The sequence below is a fragment of the Balaenoptera physalus genome (genome assembly GCF_965194825.1).
Source record: "Balaenoptera physalus genome assembly, chromosome: 2".
Lineage (NCBI taxonomy): Eukaryota > Metazoa > Chordata > Mammalia > Artiodactyla > Balaenopteridae > Balaenoptera > Balaenoptera physalus.
The window spans coordinates 103,925,283-103,940,497 of NC_138883.1; the positions used below are offsets into that span (position 1 = coordinate 103,925,283).

At 36.4% G+C, this 15,215-nt stretch overlaps 1 protein-coding gene and 1 long non-coding RNA gene across 5 annotated transcripts in view; one reads left to right on the forward strand and one right to left on the reverse strand.

Annotated features, from left to right (window-relative positions):
* Positions 1 to 15,215, forward strand: part of LOC309654354 — a 498,770-nt gene that overhangs the window by 387,464 nt on the left and 96,091 nt on the right. The gene's annotated exons all lie outside the window — the stretch shown is intronic.
* The window catches only part of ADAM10 (ADAM metallopeptidase domain 10), a 110,705-nt gene continuing 105,265 nt past the window's right edge, over positions 9,776 to 15,215 (reverse strand). For 3 of the 4 annotated variants that reach the window (XM_082446278.1, XM_082446280.1, XM_082446279.1), the window contains 2 exons: positions 13,752 to 13,878; positions 9,776 to 12,020 (listed from right to left, as the gene is read on the reverse strand). In XM_082446278.1, the coding sequence (XP_082302404.1) occupies positions 11,926 to 12,020; positions 13,752 to 13,878 (222 nt within the window). In that variant the 3' untranslated portion in view covers positions 9,776 to 11,925. The remainder of the gene's footprint in view (positions 12,021 to 13,751; positions 13,879 to 15,215) is intronic. The other variant, XM_082446281.1, reaches the window with a different exon arrangement.

Here is a 15,215-nt window from a genome sequence, read left to right on the forward strand (position 1 = left end):
GGGAGAGGCAGGTGTGTTAAATTGCAAGTAGAAAAAATGCACGATGTGTCCAAGCTGCTAATCTCTCCAGAACCTCCTATTCCTCGTTCGCCATGTCTCAGAACTTCCTCACTTCTTGTTTAGTTTTGCATTCCAAAGTGCTCAATAAATATGACTGAATAAATGCCACCACTCCTACCACAAATATTCTCTGGTGCAGCTTCTAGTCATTATGATGTTTTTAGAAGCTAACTCAAGTCGGCTTAAATAAAAAACTTTTTTTTTTTTTTTAATCTCACGAAAAAGGAAGTCCCAAGGTCAGGTGGGCTTCAGGGAAGCTTGATTCAGCAGCTCTTCAATGTCAGTAAGACGAAGCTTTTTTTGTTTGTTTTTTCTCTCTCTGCTCTGCCATCCTTGATGTTGGCTTCATCATCAGGCTGACAGCAAGTTGGAGGCTGCAAGTCTCAGGCAGCACACTTAAGACTTGACAACACCCAGAGAAAGAAAAGTCAAAATCCCCTCGTATTTTACTGGCCAGATTGGGTTACATGCCCTAAACTTGCAAGGGTGATGGGGTTGACCAAAGACCAATCATCCCTAACCACATGGCTGTTTGAGGAGAAGATACTTAAAATCGGGGAATGCCTGCTCACAAGCTAAATGTTCTCAGCTCAATAAGCAGTTTTTCACATGAAAACAAGAAGAGCTGGCATTTGAGTGCTCACCGTGTGCAAGGCGCCTTACATTCTCATTTAACCCTCATCACAGTCCCCTGAGGTGGCTAATATTACTATCTTTGTTTCACAGACGAGATACCTAGAGCTTAACTAACTTTAACAAGGTCACGCAGTTAATGAACCATCATTTCCCTCCTTACAGATTCTATACGTCTACGAATGCAGCTTAGCATTGCAGTTGGCAACAGAACACATCCTTTACATATTAATTCCCTTGGACCCCGTGTGAGAGCTATAATTAGGCACTCTACTTTTAAGACACTGTCTTTCATATTACGGAGCCTGGTAACTAGCTCACAGTGCAAATCATTAACGGCAGACCACTAGCTGTGCTCTCCCTGATGCAGCTGGGACAGTGCAGACCTGTTTAGCCATGCCTTGGAGCTTCACCTTTGTTTCTTATATATCAAGCTCAAGAATCCTATTATAAAACAAGCCTCGTGATCTTATTATGATACAGCTGAGCCCTATGTGGCTTATGCATTCATTTTATATATTCCCTTAGAAACTAACAAGTATCTGGCAAGTCAAACAAGTATTTTATACTCCTGTCTACACATGAAACTCTTTGCACTTGGGGCTTTGCAGTTTGCGTGTGTGTGTGTGTGTGTTCAATTAAGTGTTTGCCCATTAAAAGCAATAAACACTCATGGAACACAGATCATATGGGGGGAAGGTACCCGAAGTTCTACTCCTCAACTCTCCTTCTCCCACTCCCAGGATAATCAGTTACTATGTGGTGTATTTCTATAGACTCCTTTTGCAATGCATTTATTTTTCTTTAATTTAAAATTATTATTTATAGTAATATTCAAATATACATAAAAGTAGAAATGTAGTAAGGAAGCCCAATGTTCCCATCACCCAACTTCAACAATCAACAATGACAATGTGTTGTACCATATTTGACATCACACCATATGTAGTAATTTTTTAATTTATTATAAAGAGAATCTTTCATAAAAAATTCATATACAGAAGGATAAAAAGTTAAAAAATCCTCTTCCTCTCCCAAGACCCTTAATTCCAGTGCTCAGAAATAATTTAACAGTTTTTAATGTATCCATCTAGAGATTTTCTATACATAAATTATATATTTTTACAAACTTCAAAAATTTCACACATAACAAATAAGGCCACACATATTTATTAATACCTGCTTTTTCCACTTACTGTATCTTGGAGGTCTTTAAAAGTAAATACCTAGGAGTGGCCTGCATTCTTCAGCAGCTACAGTGTCCCACTGGAAAAGATACTTAACCCAGGAATGTGAAGAGGGTGAAAGCTACTTGATTTGGAAGATATGTAGATTCTATCTCTAAAGCCAGAGGTTTACAAAGTGGGTTGTGTACACACCAAGGTGTGTGCAAAAAGACCCAATGGAATGTGGGAGGAAATACTGTAGCTTCCATTAATTTTTAACTCATCCCTTTTAATTTTTGCATATTGTAAAACATAGTAACAGTATAACACATTTGCATTATTTATGAATAAATATTTCCATATTACGAATGTGTACTCAAGATTTTTAAGTATGGAGTACAAGATGAACATAGTTGGTAACCACACTCCCAGGCCACTGTTTTAGAGAGTGCCACAGAAAGCAGGGATGCTTGTAAGACTGAAAGAGTAGGCTGACGGCCTGACCTCTGACAAGTGTTTTAACAGACGTGGAACTCCAAGCCTCGTAAGAATTCCTTAGGTAAGGAGAACCCGTCCCTGGCTGGGGATCCTACAAAGGTACCCACCATCTAAGCAGCAATACACAATGTTTCTACAGAACCCAGACTCTTGGGGTGGGGGGTGGGGGCGCGGGGCAGGTAGGGAGGACTAGCAGGAGAGTTTCCTAGTTTGGGAGCACTCTGTATTATCATAAGACCCTTTTAGAGACCAAAATCAGTGTTAGTATATTAGATGCTCTTAGAAGAACCTCGTTTTTTTTTTTTTTTAATCAATAAAAATAAACAAAAACCCATTTGACTTTTACTCAGCATTTTCATTTGACCCTGGAATCCATATCCCCTCCCAACTTTTTTTTTTTTTCTGAATAGTTATTTTAAAACCTATGGAACTAGAATTTTGTGGGAAAACTTTACAGGAAAACGTTGATCTGGACTTTTGCTGCAGGAAAACACCATCTACAAAATGTTTAACTTCTACCTTTTATTCTGAAATAGTCAAATAAAAAATACCATAGATGATTTAGCTAAAGAAAACAAACACTTGTCCACACACACAAAGAAGCTAGGGCCTCCCCATTTAATTTCTAATTTGAGCTTTCTTAATCCATTTCTTCTGCCAGGAGTTATATATGATTTGTTGCTTATACACTCCAAAGCTAAGCTGTGCTTTTCCCATTTGTGCAAAACGTGGTGGGTATATTTTATATTCTATAAATACAAATGCATAGTAGATTTTTTTTTTCATTTTATTGTGCTTTGCTTTATCGCTCTTCACAGATATTGTGGGGTTTTTTTTTTTTAACATCTTTATTGGAGTATAATTGCTTTTTAGATTTTGAAAGGAAATTTCTCTCTGGGGGTGAGCGGAGGAGGTTGTGCCGCCAGGGGCTTTAGAATCAGAGATGTTAAAAGTTACAAGTATGAGTGTTGGTAAGGTTGTGATGAGACTAACTTTTGTGCATTATTTTGTGAAATTAGCTTCATTGCCTATTTTGCAAAGCACACACCCTTTACTAAAATACAAATGTTTACTGAACACTTACTATAGCCAAGTTCAAGGAAATGGAGATCAATAAAATTAAGCCCTGTGGAAGAACCAAGAGGGAAGAGACAATCCAAGCAGAGGGAAAAGCATGCCCACTGGCATGGAAGTACAACAGAGCATGAAACAGTCAAGGAACTGCCCTGCAGTTAAATCCTTTCTAAAAGTGACAGTAAGTTTGGCACTAGTTAGAACAAACTTTTACCAAAACTTCAAAACTCAGCTCAAGCATATATCCTTTGGAAAGTCATCTTGGCTCACATATGCATCGCCTCTGAGTTTCTAGCTACACTGTATTTATATAGTTTACAGCACAAATCCTTCTGCATTATGACTGTTGGGTTTTTTCCTTCCACTAGATTATGAGCTCCCTGAGAGCTTGGATTACAGTCCCTGGGGGGCTGAGGACAAAATGCAGCAGGTTGATAAGCAAATGGGAAATGAAGTAGCCACTGAGAATAGATGATCCTTTCAAGAGCTTGGCTTGGGTGAGGCAGGATTACACTGCAATGTGGTATGTGCTATGACAGAGAATGTACAAAATGCCAGAGAGCAGCAAATCAGAGGGACACCTCACTCAGCATGGTACGAGGTTAGATGTCCTGATTCTGAGTTTATCATAGTCATGACACAGACGTCAAGGTCTGAAAAGCCAAGGGCCTTTCACAACTCTCAAACTTTTGCCGATATCCTTAAGAACAATAACCAAGTAAGACATCTGCCAAAGTACAAGCCAGCTCTTCAGTAAATGAATACTTTATGCAAAAATGAAAAATTATTTTAAAAAAATACACAAAGGAATATGAATGGCTGGGTTCACATATAATGAAATCAAGAGCAAAAAATATTACCTTTCCCCAAAGAAAAACTAGCTATCAGTGCCCAATATATAACCATTCACTATTAATAAAAACCCTATTTGACCTATTTAACCTCTCTTCATCCTTCAGATTTGGGATCAAGCATCACTTTCTTGAGGACACATTCCCTATCCTTCCTGACTAGGTCCCACCTCCTTCCTCCATCCCATCCCTGCATGATCAGCTCTTGGACCACCAAGGCCTCCCCCTCACAGCACTTACCATGGTTGTTATTGACACGTCTTCACATGATTATTGGATTAGTATCTATCTCACCTCCCAGCCATAAGCTTCACAAGGGCAGGGACACTGTATGTTCACTACTGTATTCCTATCATCCAGCAGAGGTGCTGGTGCAGCCAGGCGCTGAACACAGATCTGCCCAACGAATACCTGAGGCAACCAGTGCACACAAATCAGCACGTGCATACCACAGGAGCAAAGAATTCCAAACATGTTCTGAAAAGATTTCAAGGGAGAAGGGGGAAAAGAATGGTTAACAGGTCACTTAAGTTAATCAGAGGTCCTACTAATAGGGACTTGCAAAAAATAAAAACTACAATCACAAAACCAAAGTAATGAAAAATTAATCATAATATATTGACACTTTATAAAAACTGGCCTTTTGGGTTCAGAAATACAGAGGCTAACTGTCCAAAAGGCAGGGGGAAAAAAATAAAATATACATCGAGAATGAAGAATAAAATTGTTTAATTAGTTCAGTATTACCAAATAGGCTTCACTTTTCAAAATGATGTCTAAAACTCACACAATGGAAACACATTTTATATAAGACAATCTACACTAGATCCAGTTATTCTAATTTCTTTACATTGAGAACAAACACTTCCAAGATATCTTTTTAAAGATACATTTCCACCTCCAGGGATCATTATCATTTTAAAAAGAAAGAGTAGAATCTAGTTTACTGTACTGAGCTACTTAACACTTATTCTAATACAGGACACACAGGTTAAACGTGGATCATCTGATCATACTCCCTGACGTGTTTTAACAGAAAATAAATATTTTCTTTAACTAGCTGTTAAGCCCCACAAAAACTAGTGAGCAAGGAGGGATCTAATGGCCTGCTTGACATGATTGCTGAATGACTGATAGCTTCAAGCATTCACCCTAGCAGTTGAAATCAATTAATCACTCATTGTAACTGGAGCAGAATATAATTAACTATGTTTGCTTGACTGGTCCAAGTATAATTCCACTAAAATCACTAAAAAAAAACCCATTAGGAATATAGGCCATTATCAGGAATTGTTGCTAAAATAAAAACAGTAATGAATGAGCATCTATATGAACTTAATTCACGTTTTTAAAATTTTTTAAAGAAAATGTTGAATACAAGCACAGGTAGAGAAAACAGTATAATGAGTCCCCAAGGGGCCGTCACCCAGCTTCAACAATTACCGACTCACGGTCAGTCTCGTTTTCAGCTTTACTCCCATACCCTACCCAACTGCAGCTCGCAATTTTTTTTTTAAATATTGGCTGTATAGCCTTTTATTTTATTTTATTTTTTAATTAATTTATTTTGTTTTTTTTAATTTTTGGCTGCATTGTGTCTTCATTGCTGCACCTGGGCTTTCTCTAGTTGCGGCGAGCAGGGGTTAACTCTTCCTTGCGGTGTGCGGCCTTCTCATTGCGGTGGCTTCTCTTGTTGCAGAGCACGGGCTTCAGTAGTTGTGGCTCGCGGGCTCTAGAGCACAGGCTCAGCAGTTGTGGCGCACAGGCTTAGTTGCTCCGCGGCATGTGGGATCTTCCTGGACCAGGGCTCGAACCCGTGTCCCCTGCATTAGCAGGTGGATTCTCAACCACTGAGCCACCAGGGAAGCCCTGCAATTTTTTTTTAAGCAAACCTAAACACCGTATCATTTCACTTTTAGGTCTTCAGCGTGTGTCTCTAAAAGGGCTCCTTTTAAAAATGTAACCATGATACCATTATCACACCTAAAGATAATTGCAAAAATCCTTAAAATCATCAAATATCCAGTTAGTTTTCCTATTTCCTCATTTTTCATTGTTTATTTATATCAGGATCCAAATAAATCCATAGGTTGTATTGGCAGATAAATCTCAAGTCTCTCTTAATCCATCTTTTTCTTTTTTCCTTGCAAGTCAGTTGTTGAAGAAACAGGGTCATTTGTCCTGTAGTTTTCCAGCCTGGGTTTTGCTGATTGAATCCTTTGTGGTATCATTTAACGTGTCCCTTTATTTCCTGTGTTTCTAGTACAGAGGTGGTTAGACCCGGAGGCTTGACCAGGATCAGGTCGGACTTTTGGCAGGACTGCTTCAGAAGTGGCGCGCGTGTCTCCATTAGGAGGCACAAATTATTGGACTGCTGTCTCTCTGTGAGGTTAGCAGCCACTGCTGCTTGTTATCTGGGTCCATTAATCATTGTCGGGTAAAATGGCGATATTGTATCACTCCTCTTTATTAGCTGGAATATTTCTTTAAGAGCATATTCCAAAGGTAACTAGGATTTTGTAAACTATCATTATTAACTCATAGAGTAAAACAGCTTTGGCCAGTGGAAACTTCTTCAAGAGGCCTCCTGAATCTTTTTTCACAGACCTCTAATAGCTTCCTTGCGTTCTGGTATGACTGTTTTCTAGGCTCTACTTACACATTTCTTTCCGTATACCTGGAATTAGCCAGTTACCCAAGGAAGTCTGGTTTTTTTGAAGAAAATGGTATTTAGAGACCACGAACAGGGCACAATTTTTGACTTTCATTTGGATTATGTCCACAACTAATAAAGTCAATTAAGCAGGAGCCTTCTACCATTGTTTCTAATAAATCCTACATGGCTACACACATGTAAATTTTTAACCACGGGGCTCTCAGATTTTTAAAAAATTATCTATATAATATGCTAACGGTGGAAGTATTCTTATATGTTAATGGTAGAAGTATAACTTGGTACATCTATCTGGAAGACAATAGCATAATTTTTATCAACAACCTTTAGAAAATCTTTTTTTTTTTTTTTTTTTTTTTTGGCTGCATTAGGTCTTCATTGCTGTGCACAGGCTTTCTCCAGTTGTAGCGAGCGGGGGCTACCCTTCGTTGCAGGGCACGGGACTTCTCACTGCGGTGGCTTCTCTTGTTGCGGAGCACGGGCTCTAGGCGTGTGGGCTTCAGTAGTTGCAGCATGCAGGCTCAGTAGCTGTGGCGCACGGGCTTAGCTGCTCCACCGCATGTGGGATCTTCCCGGACCAGGGCTCTAACCCGTGTCCCCTGCATTGGCAGGCAGATTCTTAACCACTGCGCCACCAGGGAAGCCCCTAGAAAATCTTTAACCCACTTTTAATTCCACTTTTAGGAATTTATTTTATTAATAGGCTTAGGATTTTCCTTAAAGGATTGTTTAAAATAATGAACAATCTGAAAATCTAAATATCCAAACAATAGGGAATTGGTTAATTTTTTAAACGTATAATACATCCATAGAATGCAATATTTACAGTCATTAAAATGATGCAGATACAGTATCAATGTATTGTTAAATAAGAAAGGTGCACGGAAAAAAGTCTTAAAGACTATATCCCAAAACGTTAACAAGGCAAACTGGGCTGTTCTCATGTTTCCACTGGCTGGTTTAGGATTTGGCTACTTCTCCATCTGCTTTCCAGTCTCCAAAATGTTGTTCTTGTTATCTTCTCTTCGATATTCCTTATCCTTGTTGGATATGCTGTTTTCTTTCCCCAATCACTATGATTTTAGCAGAGATTTTAGGAAAGAGCAGAGGCTAATAAATATTTTGCTCAACCCTCCATTTTTACCTAGTATCATGTTGCTTTTCATAGGAGAGAACAGATACTCTGAAGAGCTTATCAATGACAAAATATATGAATTTCTACTGAAAATAGTACATACATGTATGTATCTAAGACACACAAACAATACAGTAATACAGAATACAAGGGTTCACTTGTATCCTAATAATGTAAAGGGTTGGATACAGAAATGATAGTGGAAAAACTAAACTGGTAATAAACGGAAAAAGTGATTCAAATGGAAGTTGTTTTTAATCAAGAACATAAAACCAGAAATGCTGAAACTGAAGCTGAGCTCTGTGGAGCAAACTAATTATCCTTTTTGTTACTTAGAAGTCAAAAGTGCTTTTCAGGAAACTACAGTTTCTTGTGACTTTAGTGACTTCTCTAGAGAAGAACTGTCCCTGGCAGCTGCTTTTAAACTATATCCAACTTGCTCTCTAGTTTTGGGAGACCTTGACTCTTTAAATCTGGATAAAGAACATTACTTCTTATACCCCTGAAGATGGGCTGTCCAGTTTTGCAATGGACTTACTACACTGACCCTCTTGTACTTTCGATTAGAAATACTTAGGAAATTAAAAGCCTTCCCAAGCACAAGCACCCACAATTGCACAGCTGCCAAGGACACTAATCTAATCCCATCTTTGGAGAAATAATAATCATTAGGTCTTAAAATGTACAGACCACAGGGACAGAAATAAGAACTCGAGAGTAGTTTGCTCAATTTGGAGAAATCTTCAGTTTTCACTAGTCTGTGAATATAACAAAAATGAAGTACCCAAAGCACAAACTGCTGAAGACACCTCAGAAAACAAGACTGATCAGATAAAGCTGCCATTCCCTAAAAGAAGTCCTTCCCAAAACTGTATGATATTGCCTGACGCTATGGAGAACACTAGTCCAGAAACTGTAATAATTTATTCTATTGCTGATTTAATCTAAACAAAATTTAAATATTCAGTTGTAAGTAAAAGTAATAAATTTGCAAACATCTGAATCAATATTGACGGTTTCATCAACAAACATAATTAAACATAGTATACATTTTGAGGTTTCTAAATTAAAGTAACTAAAAAGTATTGCATATTTTTCCTCATTTAACAAATACTACTTATTTAAGCTGGCCTCAATATATTTAAAAAATAACGAAATAACTTGGGTTTGGGGCAGATTGTTCTGTGCAGGGCACCAATCTGGGCTTACAATTCTTTTTCTAGGTAAGACTGAAATGTCAAGTCTCTTCTTATTTGCTATGAATTTGACAAAGCAGGAAAACGTGGCTCAAAATTTTAAAATACACTTATCATCAAACTAGACTTTTAAAATAAATGAGGTACTTAGCATTCAAAACTTTGCAATATATACATAAGACCACAGTTTCCAAAATGGCTCAGCTCTTCTGCTAAGACAGACACGTTTAAGCACTTTGAATACTGATTAGAAATAACGTAAAGCAGTTGAGACTAAATGTTTTTCAAATGTTCATTGTGTGTAGAAAGAGATATCTAATCATAAAATTTTTACATGAAGTCTTAATTAGGAATAAAGATATCTGTACTTGTGTGGGAAGAGACCACCCTTTCTGCTTAACAATCTCTTTCATTTAGTAAGGAAAAGCTGCCTTGCGGGAAGCTTCTTTTGATAGTTCTCAGAGTTCAAAGAGTATGAAACCTTCAAGACGATTTCATCAAGTCTATTTATTAATGCATTTCAAGTTTCAAAAAACCTTACATCTTTGCACAATACTTTATTTTTTGCATTTTTTAGTAAAAATTTCCAAAGTGAACAAAAAGATACTGTATAAAACACAGTGGACATTAAACTGACAGTAGTATTAGAGCTCATTTGTCTTGATCCTTTTGTTTTACCACATCTTGATTTGCAGTGGAAAGAGTTCAGTGCACGCATCTCTTTTCAGAAAACATTTAACTTAGACTCAAAATAAAATAGGGCAGTATGTACCTGCCAAAACCCTACCACAGGATAACATTACAAGCAAAAAATGTACATGTTCCAAAGTCTACCACACTCAAGAAGCTACTAATAACTCTTGCAGAGTAAAAGTCACCATTTTAGAAATGCAAACCCACTTCCAACCTTTGCACAGTCCAAAAACAAAGGCATTTAAATGATTTAAAAGCAATTACATATATATCTACCTACTTGTTTGTTTAGAATTATTTATAGTCTATCTGGGGTTTCATGTACAAAATTCGTCTCTAAATCATGTACAAAAAGCTGTATTTTGAAAAAAGTCACCACATACTGTACAAGTTTACAAGGAAGAGATCCCATTATTTTCTCTAGCATTTTTGGCCTTGCTGGCTTGCGTCACATTATGAGAATGATTGTGTAAACCTTATACTCTTAAGAAAAAAAGGAAAAAAAAAAAAAAAAGCCAAACACAAATCTTTTCAACTTTCCCTAAATTTGACTCCTATGTGAAGCCAGGAAAATCATAGCTGTTTACTTCTAATTTAAGTGATGTAGCTGGAAAACAGAAGCAATAAATATGTCACAAGCTTAAAGTTTTTTTGTAATGCCCCCTTCCATTCCTGCATAGCAATAAGCCTGTTAATACATTAAATGCTTTTGCCTTCTTTCTTTAAAAAGCCAATTATTTACACCTGTTTAAAAAATAAATTTGGAATGGGACATTGTGCTGTTTCACCTTCATTGCAGTTAAAATATTTTAGGGGAAAAAAATGTCAGAAGGCCTACCTACAATTTTAACTACTGGTTGAGCAAATCACTCTTCTTTAGTGGTTACCAATGATCAGTGATGATATGCTGAAAACGCTGTTCAAATATTTTGATAAAACAGAGACACAGCTTTTCTTTTCTGTATCAGACAAAACCAAAACGTAATTAGCATACAAATAAGAGGCTGCAAATAAAAAGAATCATTTCACTGACATAACTGCTACCAAACATGAATAAAATTTCACCTATCAATTCAAAAATGGAATTGAATTAGAAAGTTTAAAACAAGTAAGCGGAAGTCAGACATTTACATACAGACCTAAGCCTGAAGTAGTAGTATGCTGCATATGTCCAGTTTGCACTTAACTGTGTTCTTCAGCATCGTCACTCTTGTGCTCTTAGCAGCCATTTGATAAAACAAAATGAATATCAGAACCAACTCCATCATAAGGAAAAGGTAAACTGATTCTCGTTTCAAAACTGCCTGTGTAAAGCATTACAGAATCCTGGACCACTGAATACCACCATTCTCTGTTATCCTGAGTATGTCAATTAAACAGTAATTTTTCATTAAGAGCGGAAAAATTTTATAATACGAAGAAACATCCATATTGCAATTTCTGTTTACAATTGCACACAGAAGTACAGTGTACGTAAGAAATACATGTCTGCATATAACAAGGTATGTACATTGGCAAGTGATGTCTCCAATGTTGAGGTGGTCGAGCCTCCTAGCCTTGATTGGCAGTTGAAAAAAATATATATATTTCAATTTGTGATAAAAGTTTATCGAGAGCCAAGTTTGCCTGCAAGTGAAGAAAATGCAGCAACGAAGAACAGGGAACACGGGGCACATAATAATATTCTAAGACTTTGTGCCATTAGGTTAAAAATATCTGTCCATAAGAAAATTGGGTTCCTTTTTCACATCCCACCCCCAAATTGGAATTTTCAGGCTTTAAAATTTAAGTAATTCCACCTGATCTGAGGACATGATCTCTTGCCATTTTTTTCTTCAACTGTTATTTGTGAGGGTTTAGTTTGGGGATGATGATTTAATAGGTTTCTCTTTGGAGTGAAGTTTTCCCATTGTAGGCACTAGGAAGAACCAAGGCAAAAGCTGAGTTAACGTCTCATGTGTCCCATCTGATAACTCTCCCGGGGCCTCTGACGCTGGGGTTGCTGAATGGGCTGGGGAGGTCTCCTCCTCTTTAAAGTGCCTGTGAGTCACAAACAAAAGCAAGAGAGATTTACCATGAGCTTTTTAATCTTTAAAAACAAAGCTGCCATTTCAGTTAAAAAAAAAAAAGAAGAAAAGAAAAAGAAAAAAGGTTCTAGATCAGCATTGTCCAAAACAAACATAATATGAGCCATATATGTAAGTTTCTATTTTCTGGTAACCACAATGAAAAAAGTTAAAGAGAAACAGGTAAAATAATTTTAATAACATTTTTATTTCATTTAACCTAATATAGTCAAAATATTATCATTTCAAGATGTAATCAATATAAAGAATCATTAATGAAATATTTCATTTTTTAAATACTAAGTCTTCAGAGTCTGTATGTATTTTATATTTACAATACATCTCAGTTGAGACTAGCCACATGTCAAATGCTTAACAGCTACAACTATTAGATTAATATGTGTCTGAGGATAGACTCCATGAGGAAGAAATTGCTGAGTGTCTTCGAGCAAATGACTTAGCCTCTCTGAAACTCAGATGACTAACTAACTAGTCTGTAAAACAGGGATAATAATTAACTCAGATAGTCTATTGTGAGGATTATATGATAATTCATGTAAAAGTGCTCAACATTTTTTGTGAGGGTTCAATAAACTACAGTTAAGAGCTGGAAAATGCTTAAAATGAAATTAAGTAAAAGAATCATGTCATTGAATGAGGCCATAGTTGGTAATGTATCTAAAAAGTGTCACTTGGCCCTTGGAAATCCCTAAGAAACTGACATCAGTTCCAGAGTACTAACGTGCTAATTTACAAAAAGCAATGACATCAAAATCAAACTTCCTCTGATTCCCACCAAGATACTGTCCCAGCATGACCACTGACCTCTCTTGCCTTAAGATAGGCAAACACAGGGGAACAACTGAGGGAAAATGGAGAAAATTATAAGAAACCCCTAGTTTTAAACAACTTTGTGTAGGGCACAAAGGATTTGGCCTGAGGCAAGAGGCTTCAATGAGAAGTGAGTGGGAGACAGGAGAGGGAACTACTGCCATTTACCTTAGGCCTTGGGACAGTGTTGTCCCACACCTACTTCCCAGGTGTCCTGAGGGGAGCGTGGAAGCGACACCTACCTTGGGGAGGGGGTGGGAGAAACAGGTGGGGCCTAAACAATCCGGAGAAGTCGCTTCCTTACCCTCCTTCTCCAAATCCTTGGGGCTCGTCTAAAGAGGGTATCTCCTCCCAGCCCTGTCTCCCTGAGAGGTAAAGGGTGGTGGAGACAAAACCTTAGGAGTTGTTTTCAGAGATGGAGAATACCTATGGTGACTGAAGCCTCTACACTAAGACTCCCCCACAGACTGGAACTTGTATTTCCCCATAAGCATCATCCCTAGGGAAAATGACTTTACGTGCCAGAAAATATTTCAAGAGCACGAACGTTAAAAACCATAACTGAAGCATAGCTATTAGAATAGAAAGAACAATCATTTAAAAGTAGTCTATCATAATAAAACCAACAAGGGAAGATTTTTGGATTTTTTTTAAAAGGATATATTAGCATTAAATCGGCAGCCATAAGCTAGACTGGGTTGATAAAAAAAACAACAACAAAAAACACACACTTAAAAATCAACTACATAATTCATCCAGTAATCCCATTCTCAAGGAGAAAGTATTATATATTAGTTACTGAAGACTCATTTATAATTCAGTTCTACTTGCTAAATGGTTCTGAGTAATAAAAATATTGCTCAAATTGTCTTACCTGGAAGAGGTTTAGGAGGAGGCAACTTTGGATTACTACTTGGAGTATGAACACTGCATATCTTAATAAAACCGGCCATTAACATGATCAGGGCAATTCCCATAAGTAATACTGCCCACCAATAAGCCTAGAAACAAACAGATTTTTCCACTGAAAAAAACTATAAAATATTTCAGAATATTTTATATTATATAAAATATACAATAGGATATATTACATTTTAATTTTTAAAGAACATCTGTTCATTGGGATTTATAGATATCATATAAAAGCACACATATATTAATCTCTTTCAATAAAAAAAAAGTACAAAGGAGAAAACAAAAATCACTCATAATTTCACTTTCTAGAGGAAACCACTCAATCTTATTTTCATTTCAGTCTCTTTTCTATATAACTATGTTTGTCATACTCACAGAAAAACACATGTGCAAAACTGGGGTCATCCTGCATATAGTTTATATTGCATTTTCCCATGTTACTAAATATTTTCTGATTTAAATACTTCCTTCCTTTCTTTTGCCTGCTACTCTTACAGACTTTGCTTTTTATACTATCCAGTGACTTAGAAGGTATATAACTTGCTTTAAATTCTACTAGATAGATTTTTAAAATATTCTTTAACCTGTATTTTTTTCTAATCATCAAAGCTAAGACTGAAATTCTATCTTTTTTGAGGCCCCTCTTTCCTGTTTCTCTATTTCATTTAGAACTTGAGTCCCAGACTACTGTTATTGAATTATTCCTATACAATGTATCTTAGTTTTCATTTTATATATATATATATATATATGTAATATCTGTTACATATATATTCACTTCTTTAAAGGTTAACTGTCTTCTTTAATATGAAAAGTGGAAGGATACACACATTCTAGAAGCAGGTAAAGTTTACCTCTAAAAAGGTACTAAAAAATTTCATTTCCAACTTAAATCATATTAAATCAATTAGCCAAACAAAAAACCTTCAAAAACTACTGACATAATCTTATTTATAGAAAAATTACTGTTGCCATTCTTAATAAATTTTAAGTCTATTTTGCAATTCAAAATATTCAATTTTTGTCTTAAGATAGCATGTACTAATAAACATCATACAAAATAGTAACAACTAGAAAACTATCAACCTTATATTGGCTTACACAGATTGTTATAATACATATATAGTTATTGCTAATTATTGCCGATAAAACTCCCATTTAAGAAGCGCTTCTCGGACCTGGGGCCTTAAAACAAGAAGGCTACTACTTCTATACTGTTTTCTTTTTCCAGCAGTGACAATATAATTAAAGAAACAGAAGCTGAAATAAAAATGAATGTTGTGGTAAAATACCCCAAGCCACTTTCCCCGTGTGTGCATAAAGCCTTTCATATATATATATACACATATCAATTTAATTTTGAAAGAATCCCAAACTTATAGAAAAGTTCCAAGTACAGTACAAAGAAGTTTGTAAAATCTGG